The sequence below is a fragment of the Garra rufa genome, chromosome 6, assembly GCF_049309525.1.
Source record: "Garra rufa chromosome 6, GarRuf1.0, whole genome shotgun sequence".
Classification (NCBI taxonomy): Eukaryota; Metazoa; Chordata; class Actinopteri; order Cypriniformes; family Cyprinidae; genus Garra; species Garra rufa.
In genome coordinates, this window is record NC_133366.1 from 4,863,768 (window position 1) to 4,883,559 (window position 19,792).

A 19,792-nucleotide genomic window follows, 5' to 3' on the forward strand; every position below is an offset into this window, starting at 1 on the left:
AGAATTGGTTAATTCTGTTTATTGTGTGCACTAGCCCAAGACAAAATTCTGCTGCTGCACCTGTATTTAGCATCTATGAGAGCCCTTTTTCCAACATAAATTCCTGAATGTTCCTTCCCTGTGGACAACTGAAGGAAGGCAATAGGGAAAAAAAAGAATGATATAGAGATATATATATATATATATATATATATATATATTATATATATATATATATGTATATTCTACATTTGTTTTAGTTTCCAATTTTAGTATTTGGACCCATTTATTTTAAATATCTGTTTGTTTGTTTTTTCCTTTATTTTGAATAATGTTTAGCCTTTATAGACACTAATTTATTCTTATAGACACTCATTTATTCAGATATTTATTCAGCTATCCAGAAGTAATCCTTTAAAAATCCTTTAAATGTAGGATTAGGGGTTCAAGAATAAAACATCAGAGTAATCAGAACATTCTTGCAAGGGGCTGTTAATAACACCATTATTTATTAGTCAAGTGTCTAAAATTAACATTTTTCAAGTGTACATCAGTCTTCTCCTTTTTTTTTTTTTTTACAAAATTACAACAAAGAAGTTTAGCTCAAACAATATGATCTAAGATTGTGCTATAGATCATGTCTAATTCTCAGCAACAAAAAGGCGTTACATATTTATGTAGCACATCCACCTTTGAGGCTATTCTGAAGAAAATCGATGCCGATGTATCGCTCCCTGTGTTTTGTAGTTTGGCTTTCCTCTCTTGTAGGCCAGTATTCAACCCACGTATGCTCTCCAAAAACATACTGCAGACTAAAAACAACAGAAAGTGTCAAAACCGACATAATGGTCACTTTAGCTGTATATCTTTATGAAGCACATGCATAATTTGAGGTCTAAAGGCCCATTCACACTAAGAGCGATAACAATAACTATCAATACAATGATAATATAAAGAATATATTTGCGTCCACTCTACTGAACAATAACTCTGTTTTTGTTGCATTTACACTTCAACCAGTAGATGTCTTCAGCACGCACATTTCGAGCGCATATAAACAGTGAATCTAGCATAAACTATCTGATCTCTAACAAAGTCAATGTAGTGGAAATAAAAACAATAAGGAATCTCTTCTACTGCACCTTCAAAGGAGGCAAGACAATGTTGTCCAAATTAGCACTGAATTCCTAAAGGTAATTTTATGTTTTATGTTACTCTATTTGCTGTGCAATGTCTGTTTGCTTCTTTACAATGTTGCCTGCTATTTCAAATGCACAAGCCTTTTAATTTGAATGAAGTCTGATTAGCTGTCATTGTTTTATCGTTCATCAGCTGTAAAAACAAAAATGTCCTAAAAATGATCCCAACGGTATTGTTGCCCAGTATCGTTTTTGTTATAGCTGTGAGGTGAACACTACTCTCTTAAATTTGAAATGATTTTTAGAACGTTATCTTTGGTGTGAGCGAGCCTTAAGGATCATGGCGATAAAGAGGAAAACTCTTTCAGAAATCTCTGGACAGTCACAGCACCTACACATTTTTGACATTAAACGCTAAAAAAAATTATCTAAATAAACTTATTTTAAAATATTTCCATTGTAGATTATTTATCATTGTTTTAATCAAGTGTCTATTCTAAGTTACTAAAAATGCATTATGATATAAAACAACTGTCACACCTCTGACCCATGAACAAAACTCTACAGACTTTAAACGCATAAACCTCAGACAAATCCTGCTATGTGCAGACACTGAGTGGACACGTACCTTCCCCCGAGCTTTGGCAGGTCAACAGATCTGCCCATGATGAGGTATGTCTTGCCTATTTCCAATCCTAAATGTGCTCTGCAACTGGGACGACCCAAAAATGACCTCCTCTTCCCCTCAACACCATCATCAGTGCCTACAAGACAGAACAGTGTTTAGGAAACACTTCCGCTGCAATGCAATTTGGCCATTTGTAGAGCATTATTAGAGAGGTCAACTGAATTTAACAAGAATCAGACACATTTCAGATGCATTTATGTACCTTCTTTCAGCACCTTCTCCACCTTCAAGTTGTAAATGTCAGAGTCCTGTTTCAGATCCATCCCCACAACTGTGACTTTATAAACTGCCAAACATATTTTATTGTTATCGCCATGTAGATTTTGTTTTTCAAATGCATTCATGCAACGGTTAAAAGAATAGTTCACCGAAACACAAAGATTGTCAGCATTTGCTCATTTGTGACTTACTTTCTTCTGAAGAACAAAACTATGTGTTGTGTCTTTTTTTAGAGTATGAAAAGAGCATCAGATTATATCAGATCTGTTCTGCTGAACTGTTTTGTGATGTTTTTGTAATTTTGATACAATCATTATACATTTACATTCAATCACTTTGAACAAAAAAAAGGCAGTTTAAAACATCAGGGTGAGTAAATAATGAATCTTAATTTCTTGAAGCAAGACAGTCAAGAATTGAATATGTTTACCATAATCCATGCCACCTTCACAGGCTTTATTTAAACGCTTATCTTCATTGGTGTTGTTTTTCTTCTGGTAAGTACAGTTTTCTGTGTTATGAGAAGTAAATGTCATACACACATGTTCACACTTGTAATCAGACAGGAATACAAATAACTGAATGTTTAACATTTTCCATGTAAAGAGGCCATGGAACTGTTGAGTTTGATCATCTGTGCAAATGTACACAAATGTTCTCAAATTGAAGCAGTAATAAGAAGGATGTAGTATAAATACTGTGAGAGACCAGAGAAAACCAATATTCCAGCTGGTATCTTGAGATGATTTAAATACAATAATGCAACAGTTCAGGATACAACAATGCAGGTGCTTTCTTTAAGCGATGCCATAGAAGAACCATTTTTGGTTCCACAAAGAACCATCCAGTCAAAGGTTATTTAAAAAGCTTTCACACAAATAACCTTTTTGTGAAACAAGTTGTTAAAGGTTCTTTATGGAAGCATTTAGACAAAAGGTTCTTCTATGGCATTGCGAAGCACTTTAATTTTTAAGAGTGTATGGTCTCTCTACAGTATTATTTCTGGCTGATAATACCTTCTGCACACTGGCACAGGTCTCCTTTACACAGTCTGTATAGAGCGCCATCTTCCCTCTCAGGATGGTAGAACTTTGTACAGCGTCTATCTAAAAAAAAAAAAAAAAAAAATGCAGAGATGTCAACGGATTAAAATCAGGGGGAAAAGATGAAGTGTTATCTGTAAAACAACATCAGCATTTAGCAGTGGAATTGCATTTTTTTAAACATGCATTCTTCTACTAAAATAATTGGAACTCACGATTCCTCTGCCCAATTACCCGCAGCAGCGGCTGCTGTGCTTGAATTGAGCCGATGGTACAAAAATCACTTAGTACATGTAATGCATGTACATGACTAAATGTGTTCATAAACTTTAATAATTTCACTAAAATGAACATGCTCATTTGAGAGCTCAAATAGCTGACCTGGTGAGTAATATTCATATATTGTGACTGCAGCAGGTTGGAGCAGACCCACATTAAGCTTCTTGTTCATTGTGAAGGCAATCTTTTCTGTCACTTTATGAGAAACCTATTGAGATAGAAATCAATATAATTTTATTATATGATGTTAAAAATCATATTGCACAGTAAAAACTGCCCACATTAACATTTGTTGCAAGCAACGAATAAAAATTTTAATATTAAATTTAAAACCATTTTTGAAAGGGAAATACTTCTTTATTATATTTATATGCAATGGTAGAAACGGCAAGGCTTTACAGAATAGAGCACTTTGGAACAGATTTAAGCCAATCAGAATTAAGAATTCAACAATCCTGTGATAGTCAGCAAAATTTGTTTTAAAAAGAGATTTTAAATAAACAGCACCACCACAGTTTCCTGAAATACCTTATCTAAGTAGAGGATGAGGGATCCTCTTTCTGACAGCACTTTATTCTTTTCATATTTCTGAATGTATCTCTCCTTCCCTGTTGACAACTGAGGAAAAGAACATCAGAAAAAACTCAATACATGACATGAGCCAAATAATTTATGTCCTGTCTGCAGATGTGTGAAGCATCAGTTTATCATCACAATACCACTTTAAGGTCATTTTCTTCAACATCAAATCCAGTCGGTAAACCAATGTCCAGAATAGTCATGGTGGCATCCGTTTTGTCATTTTTGTAGCTGTGCAGAAGGAGATCGAGAGCAGATTTTATGAAAAGGTTTTAGTTTTGCTCCACTCAGTCTGCAATTAAAGCTGTTTTCACACTAGAGCTTTTGGTGTAAACCTGAGTCCATTTGAGCCCAGAATTATTATATTTTAGTAATGCAGAGCTGCTCATATCTAAATAAACTGTCTTTGTACATCAAGTTGCATTCTTGTGGAGTCTCTAATCACAATGGTAAGCAGCTTTCACTAGTATTCACTTCATGATGCAAACATACCACCAATGTGAAAAATGAGGTGGGATCTAACTCAAAAAACACCGAAACCAAGTGTGAAAGCAGCCTAAATAAGCATATCCTGGTTATTTTTTTTTAAATGGTTTGACATTTAAATACATTTATGTCAAATGTGTTTACATACAAGAACTCCATAGTGAAGTTGTAGCTTTCAATGGCTCCTTGTTTTGCTTAAGAGAAACCAAAGTATTTTGTTAGGTTTTCCCTTGTCAAAGGGAATATAAAAGGAAATGGTTATAATAATTAAAATTCAACCAAGATAGTAAACACAAAGTTGCCCCCATTCACACAATCCTGGTAAATTACTGTAAAATGACCAGAATGGCTGTACTGGTAAATCCACAAAAGTGCTGATCAAACAAGCAAAGTGCTCTGTCTTTTTGCCAGTAAGACACCACTGAGTACCAAAATACAATGTGATGTCAATCTCGAGGTTTCACTATTTGTCCAATCTGATAACGTTTTAAACTACTGATTGACAGGCACAAAGACATGTTTTCATGCAAATTGCAATATGACTGCAATAGACTGCAGAGCCACAACATTTTTGAAAATGCCTTTTCACGCATGATCTCTTAACAGTCATTTGCCAGTAAAGTATTAGTGAAAGGGGCTATCAATTGCCTTTACCTGAGCTTAACAATATGGTTTAGAGCTACGATAACCTGGGGTTAAGCACAGTATGGAAAATGCCACAGAAAGGGCATGAACCTATTCTTACTTTCAGGGTCATTCTCCATTTTGACAGTCAGATCAAAAAATGCACAGTCAGACTTCTTCTCAGCAGGTCTGGCGTAGTATACCGTCATAACCTGAAAATGGCAGCACGTCTCAGGTGAGATGTTTAAACACTTTAATCTTGCTGCTGACTGTAAACTGTATAAACGCTCATAAACACTCACTGAGAGAGTGGCTGTTCCAGTTCCTCTAGCAGTTACAGTGAACTCTTTGTTTATGTCCATCTGTTGAGTGAACACATATGTACTTGTGTCATCAGAACAATCAAATCCATAATGTAACAGAAGAATTTTGACCAAACTCAGCACTGGCAAATAACATTAATGTAGAACATTTCAAACTATTAATGGCACACAACAAAGCTCCCATAATACAACAAAAATATTTCAATTGGAACATTGAGCTTTAACCACAATTTTGATTCTCACCCTGTCTGACCGTGTAAGATGCCTATTATCTCTTTTGAAAGTCCATCTCTCAGGTCTGCGTCTCCCTGGTACGGACAGCTCCACATCCAGATTGAAGTTTAGTTGGTCCTTCACCTGTGTGCGATACTCTGCCACGGCCTGGAACACAATGATGGTCGCCTAGAAAGACAGAAAAGCATTCACAGACAGGTCTTTGGACTGCTTTGGAAGCTTTTTGAAACGGAATAAATGCAACCAATGCTTCTATTAAATGAGTCGTTATAGCAGCTGAGCTCAAGCTAATGTCAAATACTGGTGCCACCATCTATAAAACTACTCAAATGATGAGGTGTTAGTGTACCTGTGTGGTGCCATAACCACCATAGTAAGACCGTTGTCTGTTCAGCCAGTGCACTGCCTCTCCTGCTTTATCGAAGTCTTTGGCCTTCACAAGCGCCAGCACAGCATACGCCGTCGCTTCTAGTGAGTGATAATGCTCTCGAGGGACAGTCCAGGACCGACCGGCTGTTTCAAACACAAAACATCAATAGAAACAGGTGTGTAGATGTCCCTCCCCACAACGCCAACGATTAAAAATGTCCATAGGCAGGATTTATTTGAATGATTAATGATTAATGTAGCAGCTGTTCATTGTAGTTCTTGCAAAGGGATTTTTTAAAAAGAAACTAAATATATCCCTTAGGAGCGGACTTGGAGATTTGAGGTGTTTATGAGATGTTTTTATGCCCAAACATCCGCACCACACACTGGCTAAAATTCAAAAAGTGAAAAAGCATAATTAGGACCCATTTAAGGGCATGAAAATGTCACCACAATAACAGACCAGTGTGTAAAAGTCTTGGACGTGTTTTTTTTTTTAAATAATCTATGCCATGAATTTTACATAATTAACATACTTTTGAAAATCAAGCATTTATTTAATCCTGATAAGCACTTTTTGTCACAGTGGTAAACTCTATGGCTTTCTTCTTGCATGAGGGGGTTTGGCGTTAGGGCATATTAGTTAGAGAATCATCTCCTGGAAATACAGTAACAAGTTGTCGACTTTGATGCATATGGCACACAAAATTGGAAACACTTCAGAAATGTCAGACATTCAGCCAATGGTCTTTGGGCTAGACCAGTTTACACCTTTCCTTTTTGAAGTTGCGAATGAAGTTCATGTTCAAGGTAACAAACCATACACCCTAAGCTGATCAATTTATTTATCTGCATTTGAACTAGTCATAGAGATATTTAGAAGGTTGCTGAGGATTTTTAGTTCAGGTACAATCTAAGATCTCTGACCCACTGGCTATAACAATGAGAAAAACATGCATGTGAACTTAGATTTTTTTTTTCTTCTAAATACTGTATCTGTAAACATATTTGTATACTTTAGTACAATAAAATAAATACATACATACATACATACATACATACAGCTCCTTTACATTTTCAACTATTAGCCCCTGAACCCCTGCCACGCTATATGAAGAATGTTTGATGTTCGCGTGACTGACCTTCTCCTTTGGTGGAATGTCTCATCAAGATGTCTTTATTGAGTTTGTTCTCATTGGCCATGGCGTAGGACGTCATCGCAACAGCGTAAGGATTGGTCAGTTTTGGAAGTCGACCTTCTAAGAAGGAAACAGCCTTCCTGATACTTTCATGGAGACTCTATAAAAGTGTGTGTAAGATGTTAAGAGGAAGAATGGAAAAAAGCAACTATTAATTGACGTTGTAAGTGGTGTACCTACATTAACTACATTAACACAGATCTCTCTGCCTTCTTGCATTGCAATCAGGACAAAAGCTGTCAGAGAGGCATCGGCATCTTCGCCCCGTACGCCACCCTGGAATAAAGCACACATAATCAGAATATAACAAAAAACTAACACAAAAAATGCATGTGTGTTCATAATAAATCAGCAAATGTAGACCTTTTTATTAAGGTTATTAAAGAATGGAGAACTTTAAAATATTGTAAGATTGCAACAGTAATGTACTAATGTATCTTCAATTCATAATGAAAGAGTATATATAGCTGTAGTCATTACAGAAATGAAGTCAAAGTTTTATGATAAATAATAAATAATATTTATTGTTATTATAATTGGGGTTGGGTGCAACAATATTTTCTCCATTAAACTTTTTTTTTTTTATTGTCAAAATATCAAATTCGATTTTTAGGTCACTGCAATTTCTCCTCCACAGATGAGTTTAATGCAATCGGACACAGCCACATTCAACCTACCACCATCTCGCTTTGGCGTACAGGTTTATCCTCTTTAAACGAGCCATCTGGCAGTTGCTTGTTCAAAACCAGCCATTTGAGAGCGCTGCAGACCACATTATCATCCATAGTAATTAAGCTATTGGCCATTGCAAAGACTTTGGCCACATATGCTGTCAACCTTTAATAGACAGAAACAACTTCAAATTATCAACAAGTAATAATTTGTTAGTACTAATCAGAAAAAAAGTTAAATAATAACATATGACAGGAAAATGTGGGGATAAGAATACATTTAAAAAATGCTTTGAAAAAATAAATAAATACTTTACCATGTGCTGCTCTGTGTTTCTTTCCAGATACCGTAAGACCCATCTTCTTTCCGGAAATTCAGCTGACCTTCATAACCTTAATAAAGGAAAAAAGGTTCGGTTTAAACAAGGTTCGGGGGAGCATCTTTCACAGTTTCTTTTTATTTCATTTCAGATTCTCTATATCTTTTGTATTCTGCTGACCTGTGCTAATGTTGTTAACAGCTTCAATGCGGCGCTCCATGCCAACAGCCTCCCACTGATTGGTGCTGTCCAGATAATGAGTGGCAATAAGAGGTAGTGTCATGTAGATCATGTTCTGCTCTCCACATCCATGGGGTTGGATAATAAGGCGACCCATGAAGCTTCCATTGATGGCCTGCTCGACTGTCTGACTGATCTCCTCACCTGGATGAATAAAAGAGGAATGCAGGTGGGGAATGTTAAAATTAACCATCCTTTATGCAACACTGTTAACAACACTGTTATGCCTGTGTCTCAAAATACTTTCGGTGGTAACCACGCTGCATTGCCACATTCACTTTACCAATTAGTGACTGGTCTTTTAACAGACTGCGGTGCATATCCCAAAAGCATGGTTAGCCAACAACAGTCGCAAGTTCCATCGTTACCAACATAGATTCATTGTTTTCCGAAACCATAGTTTAAACGAACATTCGCAAACAGCGTCGCAAACGTGCGTGGTTGGAACTACAGCACCCAACCTGTGGTAAGAAGCATTGTTTCTTGTTAGCAAGACAAATGGGCTCAAACTATTATGATCTTGGGAACAACAACCAACCTAACATGCAGTATAATCTATATCGTCCATTCAATTGTAATAAAAATGCATTTTAATCTATATGTATTTTTGTGCATCCTTTAAAGTGCCGTTTTTGATAAGTGTGCATGTGCATAAATGCCTAGCTAAACCCGGGAGTATGACGTAAGAGGGAACCCACGATGAATCAAACATCAAATAAAGCAAAATGACAGGGACCAAAAAAATAGTAAATTAGCCATCAGGTGCCATTGTCACAAGGATGGTCAGAGACGAGCGGATCCATATGCAGCATTTAATAGTAAAGGCAAACAAACACAAAGGGGCAGGCAGAAATCGTAGTCAAACACAGGCAGAATGGTCGGGGCAGGCAGCGAGAATCAAACACGGGAGGGAGACCAGGAATCAAAACACGGGAAAACAAACTCGGGAAGAACCGCTCAGAAATGCAGCCGGGGCAATACAAGACCTCACGAGGAAGCTGAGTGTGAGAGTGGCTTATAAGCATGTGTGTGAATGAGGAACAGATGTGTGCAGCAATCAGTGCAGTGGGTAACGAGGAGCAGGTGTGAGCAGTGATTGGTGCAGTGGCTTGTGGGGGCTGAAGTCCATGATGTGTAGTGCAAGAGTTTGTGATGACAGGATGACGGAGACTCAAATCGTGACAGACATGTTCAATATAGCTGCATTTTTGAGATACCTAATCAGTTAAATAGGCGAAGTTATTACTCGTTGACGTCATTAACAACGGCCCAACATTGCTGAATTAATGTGATACAAACGACAGAGATGCGACTGTGTTCGGAAAACAGTCGTGACTCGTTAGTTCGTTTTCACAACAATGCATGATATGGAGGTTAATCAGCAAGTTACGTCGTTGTACGGGAAACGCACCCCTGGACTGTTATTTTGAAGGCGGGACTTATTTCACACTATTGCATGTGTTTGTTCGACTCTTTATTTTAAGTTGTTGTTGTTGTTGTTGTTGTTATGTATTTAAGTTAACTTAAATAGATAAATGCAATTTTGGAAATTGTTTGCAATGCAGTTTGTGTGCAAGTCTAAAACAGAGATTGGCCAAGAAAAAAAAAAACAAAAAACTAAAAAAAAACCTTCATTGCCAGTTGACTGGTGTTACACTACTTCTACTAAAGATAAAAGATTTATAAATAATCTTCCTGACTCGTTTCAACTCAATGTGCACACTATTCCCCTTAAAACCTAAAAAAAAAAAGTACTAACAATTGTTACGGATATGGGTGAATACAGAGATGTAATCAAGATTCCTGTAGATATAGGTTTCTCTTTAAATAAATCATGCATACAACTTAAAAATCACTACATATTCTTGAAAACATCTTTTTCCTTACCAGTAAGTGTGATTAACGTGTTAGCAGATGTGCCTGGAAGCCAATCAGATGGTATGTCAGCTCTAAGAACTAAAGGCTTTTCTCCTGTTCCATTTGGGATGAGAAACAGAGAAGAACAGCAAGATGGAGAAGGAGTCATGAGTCATTTGCTAATCATATTGTACAGTTCTGATGAGTATTGATAAGTAAAGAGCAAAAATTAATTGTGATCTCCTGATTGGCTGGAACTATTATAATAATATTCATACAAGTTAGAAAAAAATTTATATTACTGTGATAATGTTTTTATTATTAATTATAATATTTATTTTAAACTAGAATGTTAATATAGAGTATCATATGTTTACTTCACATTTCTTTTGAGAGAAGTATTGTTTTGTTTTTCTATGTTACCCAAACTAGGATGGAGTGAGCATTACCTGGTTGGAAGTGTAATGTGTGTAATTTTGTATAATGGAAGTATAGTGTGGTTTATCTCACCATTCTTAGCTGGATTGAGCTCCAAGGATGTTTGCTTAAGTTCAAACCGCACACCCTCAGACTGAAAGAGAAAACGACTACCTGTAGCACTCTAGATTATCTACTGAAAATATGACAAAAATCTATTGATCATTATATTAACAAATAACCAAATCAATTGCACGAGAAGTGCTTAAAGTGACAAAATCGCCATCAGACATACCACCACCTTCAGCGTCTTTATTATTCCATCATCATATGAATCAGATGTTGCAGCTTTCACCTCAATAGCATGATTTTCCAGTGTCATGGGAATGATCACATATGAAACCGCTACGCTGGAGTCTTCGTCAACAGATATCAATGTTCTGTGTTTGCCTTTCTTGCTGGCAGAGCTACAAACATCTGCTGACTCCATAAAGTCCACACGCACCTGGTTAAAATAACACAGTGAGACACAAATTAATATCTAACTTGTATCGCCAAAATAAATAAAAATTTAGAGCAGGGATGTCAACTTTTTGCTGGAGGGCCACTGTTATGCAGAGGTCAGCTCCAACACAGCAAAATCCCCAGTGTTAATTTAACACTCTGAGTGTGGACTCATATAAACACTAAAGTGGTGTTAAGGTTAACACTGAAGGAGTGTTGAGGTTAATGAGTTAATTAGGTGATTAACAAAGTGATGATTGATCATTATTGAAGACAACTGATGTTAATAAGCAGATTCACCAAAGGTGAAAACCACAATTTTTAAGCAACCATTATAGCGGTCAGTGTTTGCATTAGTTGGGATCTTGACCCTTAAATCTTCAGTGTTAACTTTAACACCGCTTTAGTGTTTATATGAGTCCACACTCAGAGTGTTAAATTAACACTGGGGATTTTGCTGTGAACCTGCTCCACACCAAAGACCTTGATGCCTCTATTATTTTTTTCTATTAAAAGAATGTTAGGAACCAACTTTCAAAACTTTGCATTTTCAGGCCATTTACATGACAGCAATGTACTAAAAACAAAACGTACCCTAAACGTGACATAGAGGAAACTATCTAAAAAGTGCACAAATCAGAACTGAATATGAAATGTGTGATGATGATTTCAGTTTGATTCATGAGCAGCTCAAAAACCTCAAATGATACCCATGTATGCCATCATTATTCTAAGTTCTAAAATCATTTTTATACATCAAATCTGATTGACCTTCTTCTGCTTCTTTCCGGTGTAGTTGTGAATAATGGCTTTGATTTCCAGTTGTTCGCCACGCACAGCAGAGTAAGGCATCTTGAGGTCAATGAAAAAGGGCTTAAAAACAACTAGCTCCTCGGGTTCTGCCACACAAATGCCTTTGAGAAGGGACACAGACACACAAAAAGTTTGAAAGCAACAACTACTGGATGACAATGACAATGATGTTTTCAGATTGTTGCATTTGCAGCTTCAACTTACCAAGAGTTGGTGACAAACTGACAGCCAAGACCTGCCAGGTAGTAATGGATTCTTTCAGGTAGATCAATTTTTCTGTGTGTGTACTGGAATATGAAAGTCATATGTTTACGTCAAATGAGATCAATTATTTGCTGCAAGTCAGGATGAGTATGATTGGAGCTCAACTTATAGCTTTTGTCTAAAAGTCTCCTACTCACCAACTGTCACATAAATCAATCTCCTCCCACTGCCAACTCTCAGGGAACTGCGTTCGTGACACAATGTCTTCAGAGTCTGTATATTCGGCATCAACAATATCACCTGTTGTAACAGATTAAGAGAGAATAGACCTTTTAGAACAAAAGGACACATAAGAAAATCACATCCAGTCAAATTTATTAGAGATCCAAACAACAGAGGCACCTATTGTTTTGCCAATTTTTCTTTTTCTACCTTAAAAATGCCTGTGCGTTAGAGACCGTAAGACTAGGTTTTAGTTCACAACCGTGCAAATATAAACACTAGAACCAAAATTATATTTTTCTCTGAGAGCCCCGTTTACACTAGTGCATTTTATAATGAAACCCATCCTCATCTACACTGGCATTTTCACTGCATTTCAGAAATAATCTCCATCCACACTACACAATTGAAAACGTATGTCACATGACCATTCATTCGCACTGGGAAGTTGTAACATTACCTCTGAATTATCAGTCATTTCCTCTGTGTGAACGCAAAACGAGGGGGTTTACAGCACCCCTGCATGTGACATAATTATTGTGACAATCCAAATCTATGAAGACTCTTACTTCGAGCTAGAATTAGCTCCTCTTCTTCGGTCTTAACATTTCTGTGGGTTTTCATCTTGTTGCAGCAGTGGAGGAAGGCTTTGACACATTCTGGTCCTTCCATGATGTACGTGGCTCGCCGTTCACACGTGTAGCCAAGTTTATTGTTCCTCATTGCATCAACGCAGCACTGCTTCAATTCACCTGAGTATTGTCCAGCTGAGAAGAGAGTGTTAGTGTAGAACAATGAGGGGAGCAGGAGAACATGGTAAAAACTACTGGGTGGAAAAGCAAATTTCTTTGAAGCGTGAACAGTGACCTAAAAAGATAAAGTTTCAGGATATTTCACACAGTAAAAAATGGCCTGTAGATCCTTTCTGATTTCAATTGTAAGAGTAGAGTTTTAAAGTAGGTCCAGCTTCTCACCCAATGTACTTGTGGTCTGCAGGAGACTCTCAGCTCTTCGTTTTCTCTTTGGAGGGGCGGGACAATCAGGCACTAGAGGACAATTAATTTGATTAAATTAGCATTCTGTCAAAATCACTCTTAGAGTTTAAAGTACCCAAGAGTAGCAAGATTGATTTAGTAAGCATAAATAAATTCCAAAATAGTGGTAAACTGTAAAGCTGCTGCTTAATTAACTGTATGTATTTGTATTGCAAAAAAAAAAAAGAAAAAAAGAAGAGCAACCACAAAAAACCTGTTCTGATTTTGGTTCCTCCTGCAGTGTTTGACTCAAACATCAGACCTGCATCACTGAAAACACCCATACTGTCCGTTCCACCACCTGCCGTACAGCCGATTTCATGATTCTCTATGCTGTCCCAGATCTAGAAGCACAAAAAAAGAGATGTCAGTTATGTACATATTATGCCTGAAACAGTCATGAGCTGTTTTTGCTATTAAGTCTTAGGAACATTCTTCACCTTTGTCTGAGTGAGTCGGTTCTTGTTAAGGACGTTCACAGCCTTGTCAACCACCACCAGTCCAACTCTAGCTCCAGGATCTCCAGTTATCTGCAGATTGACCTTATCTCCTGTGCCATAGTAATTCATCTTTTTCTTCACCTCAAGCTTGAGCTGTTATTAAACCAGAACATGTTTATGTCAGAAAAATAGACCTAGCTGCTTGGCCTGTTTCTTGTGATGGTAGACATACCTGTCCCATGCACGTGTCCTTCACATCGACCCAGACTGAATCAGACACCACCTCAGATGAGCCCACATGGTAATAAGCCACAAAGCGGAAGGACGGCACCATGTCTTTGGTTACAGGCACATCCAGAGTCACTAAAGATTGTCCTGTCCTCTTAAACCTTTCTACTTTTACAATCTGGCCTTTACTCAAGATCTGTAAATGAGACAGACAATTTGCAAAACAGCTTTTTTGACACCTAAAAAATTTCAAACACAAGCAGAGCATAGTGATCAAATAGCATAATAAAGGATCATAATCAACAGATATTTTGTGGTGCTGCCGAATAAGAAATAACTATAATCTTTACCATGTAGGTGAAATCTTGATTTTTGAATCCTGGACTTTTTCCAGCACTCAGAGAAACTTTTAGTTGATCACCAATCTGAAGCTCAGCTGCATCAATGTTGACGTGCAGATAGTTTTTGGAGTCATCTTTGGGCTTGTAGGCATGAGCCGTCATCTTCTTCACAGCCTGCTGTGCATCGCTCTTTAATTTGGTATTTGCCTGGACAGACGATTTACATTGTTTTCTAATGTGCTGCGCACAGTTAACTCCATTCCTTGTTCAACAAATATGAATTTATCTATTTTCCACAAGATCACCAGTGATACCAATGTTGAGATGGCAGGTCTTACAGTGATCTCCAGTGTAGAAGCTCCTTCCTGAGTGTTGATGGTAAACTTCGCAATGCCGTTGGCTCTCGTTGAATGAATGGATTCTCCTGGTTTGACCTCCACTTCCACATTTTTAGCAGGCGTTTGGTCAGGATTTGTTACGTAGACCTTTTATAAAACCCAGAACAAAAATTGGTAACACTTTATTTGGTAACACTTTAGAATAGGGAACACTTATTCACTATTAACTATGTCTTTTTCCTCAATAAATTCCTTTATTTTACGGTTACCCTTTTACCCTTTTTGTTACCCTTTATTTTACGGTTTCTTAACGAGTTGCTTATTAGCATGCTCATTAATAGAATATAAGCCATTTATTAGTACTAATTAAGCACATATTAATGCATTATTCTACATGACCTTATTCCACATCCCTAATCCTACCCAATACCTAAACTTAACAACTACCTAACTAAATATTAATTAGGAAGCAGCAAAAGAGGAAATTATTGAGAAAAAGTCATATTTAATAGTGAAAAAGTGTTCCCTATTTTAAGTGTTATCCAAAAAGGATTTAAATTGTTCCACAGTTTCTACAACCATTCTTAACTTTCTAGTTAATAGGGGCTTTAACTGTAAAACTATTGGACTGTGCAGCTTTTTAACTGTTGATAGTTTGTATGTAAACAACAGTTGCATCTCGCTGCTTGTCAGTGCCACAAAAAAAAAAAAAATCACTTTACTTTTCACACTTCACTTTACGCTTTACTGAGCACACCGGAGCCATGTGAGGCACTTTTTATAATGGATCAGAGTTGTTTTTGACTGATGGAGAGCAACACTTGTCTATGGCGTTCTAAAGCTTGTGAGTGCCAGGATTATTTTTAATATAACTCTGATTAAATTTTTCTGAAGGAAGAAAGTCATATACACCTTGGATGCATGGAGGGTGAGTAAATGATACGTTACAGTAGTGTTGGTCCTATCATCAGCCTGCGAAATTGCAGATGCATGGTCTTATCATTATTGTGCTCATTCATTTAATTATTTACATGGATGGAAACCAGCTCCAGCATAATGCTTGTAAAACTATATACACTGTATGAGGAATACATCTCTTACGACACACTGCACAAATCTACAGTGTGACTCCGACGCACAAGGCAACGGGTACCAGCGCAGTTCGCAGACACTTTAGTCAATGCTTGCATTTATAAAAGCAGCCCTGTGGCTCGCTGAAACATCCCAGAAGCGGTTGTCCATGCTACATCGCTAAAGTTAGGCGAATTAGGCAGGATTTATTTGAATGACATTCTAATGGACCACGTTGTGACATCATAACATCCGGGAAAAAAAACGCTGTAGTCCAAAGGAGCCGTTCGTAGAACTAATCTTCTTTTAGAGTTTACTTTGAGATTTGTAAATTTGGAGATTTTTTTTGAATGCCCACAACTTACACATTACACTGGCTAAAATTCAAACAGTGAAAAGAAAAAAAGAAAAGAAAAAAAAGCATAATAGGACCCCTTTAATGAGTAAAATCAGCTACCGAGACACTGAAGGGCATTCCAGGTTTGAAGAATTGTGGTGTTTTTTTGAAGTGGATGGTGTATGGTGACTTCACAATCTGAATGCCTCTCCTTTGAGCTTCCACCATTTCACTGCCTGAAACACACACAAAATGAGCTTCTCATATACAATCACACACACGCATATAACACAGTAACACAGTATCTTTTGGGTCTTACCACTTTCTGTCAATAGACTGACTGAAACATAGATTGATCGTCCAACCAGCTGGTTGATGTCTGGGAAGGTTTTAATGATCATCTCCCTGGTCAGTTCTGCAGTACCTTCTCCTTCCGATATCTATTCATATAGACATTAGCATCAGTCAACAAGATGCCATAAAAAGCTATTTTTATTTAAAGGCACAGGGTAGAATTCAAAGTAGAAGAACTACCCATAACATTGTTTTTTCAGATAAACAAGTAGTATTTAGTGCTTCCTAAATATCTGCAAATGTATTACAGTATTTTTATGCTTCAGCACATTCAAAATGATGATACGACGATAGCTGCTCATATGTCAGCTTGTCTAACAGACATTTCTTGCCGGATGAAAATACATCATCTTCAACTCAAACTTGCCAAGATAGAACTGCTTGTGGTTCCATCAAACGCATCAACACAATTTCACCATCCAGTTAGGCACAGCAACCACAACTCCTTCAAAATCAGTCAGAAACCTTGGAGTTGTGATTGATGATCAGCTCACTTTCTCAGACGACATTGCTAAAACTGTCCGTTCCTGCAGATTTGCTTTATTCAACTTTAGGAATATGTTTCATAACTCATTGTTCAAGCTCTTGTTTTGTCCAGACTGGACTATCGCAATGCTTTTTTTTTGGCAGGTCCTCCAGCCAGTTCTATCAAACCTTTACAAATAATCCAGAATGCGGCTGCAAGGTTAATTTTAATGATCCGAAAAGAACGCACGTCACACCTCTCTTCAGCAATTTGCACTGGCTACTAGCTGCTCGCATAAAATTCAAGGCATTAATGTTTGCTTACAAAACCACCACTGGCTCTGCACCGCTTTACCTAAATTCAATATTCAGACTAATATGCCCTCTAGAAGCGATCGGTGTATTATTGTGGCACCCCAAAGAGGCACAAAATCACTTTCATGGACTTTCACATTAAATGTACCCTCCTGGTGGAATAACCTGCCCAACCTAATCCAAACAGCTCTCGAACAGTCTTCTCCAAGAATCGGCTAAAAACATATTCTTCCATCTTTATTTGACCTTCTAACTCTAGCATCCTCTATTCTAATTATATTCGTTATTCTATTCACTAGCTTGCTTTTTTCTTTTTTTTTATTCTATTACATTACATAAAAAAAACATTGTATGTGTACTGTGTTAGGCTAAATGAGACTTGTCGTAGAAATTGCATTTTATTGTAGTCTTTTGTTGTAAGTTGTAAAGTTTAATGTCTCTCACCTCAACTTTTTGTAGAGAGGAAGTAATACTTGTTTTCATCTGACCGTCCATCACACCAAAGACCACAAATGCATTTCCGTCCACCTTCTTTCCAAAAAGGTAACTATAAGAGCACATTTAATTTCTGCTGTAAAACTGAATGGTGACTATGGCTGTCACTGATCCAAATCCAAGAATGGCTTGGACATTTTCAGTTCCACAAAAGAAGGAAAGGAGCCATTTAACAAAGGACTTTCTGTGTAACTGTCAGATTGAGTCAGTGTTCACACATTAAAGATTTACTTTGAAAACAATGAAGCATAATATATTTAGTCTTACTTGGCTTCAATCTTGACTGTCAGACTCTCATCATCCACATGGAAGAATGACTTACTGGGTTCTAATGTCACTTCAAATGTTGGAAGCACTAAAACCAAACCAGACACACAAAAATGTAAATACATTCTTGGCTTGTTATTTTACTCTTACATAACACAATTTGTTGACTCGGGTCTCACCGTATTCTTTAACCTCAAAGTCAGCAGTAAAAGACGTCTGAGGAGTGTTTGTGAATCGAGTGACCACCTTCCAGATCCCAAAGCTGGTACAGAACATACCCAGAAACATACATACATCTAATTCCAGACATGACAACAGTCCATAAACACATTGCTTCTTGTAAAGTACTAGATATTCTTGTGAATAAGTTTGATCAGTTCATTCAAGTTGTATAGCTTCAGTCCTGATAGCGTTTACGCACCTGGTAACCTCAGGGATGGCGTAGTGTCCAGACCGAATCCCTTTGTCTGGAAATACATCAGTTGATGAAAGTATGATGCCTTGTGGATTCTTAAGAAATGGAAATCAGCATGAGCGTTGCTGACATTGTCTGTGAAATAATGAGCTTATGAATGAGTGTACACATGCTTTCATGAAATGGCAGTATGTACCATGATTTCCACTGTGATTCCAGCCTCACTGCGTGGTGTCATGTTGGGTGTCAGAGAGAAAATTCTGTAATTAACTGCAAAATGGTTCAATTGTTAAAGCTGAAATATGAGCTGTCATGCTGATGTAACATTTAAAGTTCACATTGTGCATTAGCGCACTCTATATTTGTCATGTGATCGTACCTGTGCTAGCAGGTGTGTAGATGGGCTTGTCTGTTTGTACAAATAAATATCCAGACTGGAATGAGAGCATGACTGGTTTCTCCAGAGTGAAAGATGGAAACTGAGCTTGTAGATACACATACTGCTTCTTCAGAGGATCGTCAGAGAAATAGTCCCTATCACTTGGAATCTGAACAACAGCAAATAATTAAAGATCTACAACATGCATAAAAACAAACTATTGTAAATAAAATTTCAGATTTATACAAATAGGTTTGTCCTCTGAAAAATCACACACCAGTCCTTACATAAGGACAAAGTATGTCAAAGTAGCATCACCTTGATGTCTGTAAGGATTTGGAAGTTGTTGTTTACAGTCAGCGTCACTGATTTAGACCAGATCTCAGTGTCTTTTTTTGGGTAGTTCTTTACTCTGATCATCACATTCATGTTGCCTCCAGAGTAATCCTGAGCCTCCACAAACACATTCTCTGAGGAACCCACCCTCAGCAAATTAGGAGCTGACAGAATAAATCTGAGGAGATCAAATCAGAGCGTTTGAAAACAGATCTGTTGGTGAATCCATGAACAAACTGTGTGTTTGATACTCACAGTGGGTCGCATAGTGTGAGGAGTGCTGAGGAGAGAAGAACAACAGTCAGAAACAACAGCTTCACATCCATCCTGTCTGTCTGTGTGTCTGTGTGCCTCTAACTGTGAGCGTCTGTGAACCTGCAGCAGCTCAGATTTATTCCCGCCTCCACGACCCTCAGAGTCCAAACTGCACACTCTTGCTCTCTGTTTGTTTGCACTTTCTACTACTATCATTTATATATATATATACTCAATGCTCAATTCACCAAACTCAATGCTTCAGTTCACCAATGCAGCATTTATCAATAGCAAGTAATATTTATGTAACAAA

At 37.4% G+C, this 19,792-nt stretch overlaps 1 protein-coding gene across 1 annotated transcript; it reads right to left on the reverse strand.

Annotated features, from left to right (window-relative positions):
• Positions 1-469: 469 nt before the first annotated feature.
• LOC141336574 (complement C3-like) lies at positions 470-19,589 on the reverse strand. The gene is made up of 41 exons (XM_073842265.1): positions 19,480-19,589; positions 19,207-19,402; positions 18,889-19,057; positions 18,706-18,779; positions 18,516-18,604; positions 18,274-18,356; positions 18,095-18,182; positions 17,777-17,879; positions 16,518-16,638; positions 16,319-16,434; positions 14,791-14,937; positions 14,462-14,659; positions 14,116-14,307; positions 13,884-14,036; positions 13,658-13,787; positions 13,384-13,455; positions 12,979-13,176; positions 12,385-12,487; positions 12,188-12,270; positions 11,942-12,084; positions 10,962-11,171; positions 10,760-10,820; positions 10,280-10,363; positions 8,333-8,536; positions 8,150-8,225; positions 7,839-7,998; positions 7,342-7,437; positions 7,105-7,261; positions 5,943-6,106; positions 5,603-5,761; positions 5,339-5,398; positions 5,158-5,248; positions 4,561-4,606; positions 4,067-4,157; positions 3,876-3,965; positions 3,450-3,555; positions 3,042-3,131; positions 2,456-2,536; positions 2,009-2,092; positions 1,747-1,882; positions 470-791 (listed from the first exon to the last, which is right to left on the reverse strand). Exons 1-41 carry the CDS (start codon positions 19,548-19,550, stop codon positions 653-655), a joined length of 4,914 nt encoding a protein of 1,637 aa, XP_073698366.1. The 5' UTR covers positions 19,551-19,589; the 3' UTR covers positions 470-652.
• Positions 19,590-19,792: the final 203 nt, after the last annotated feature.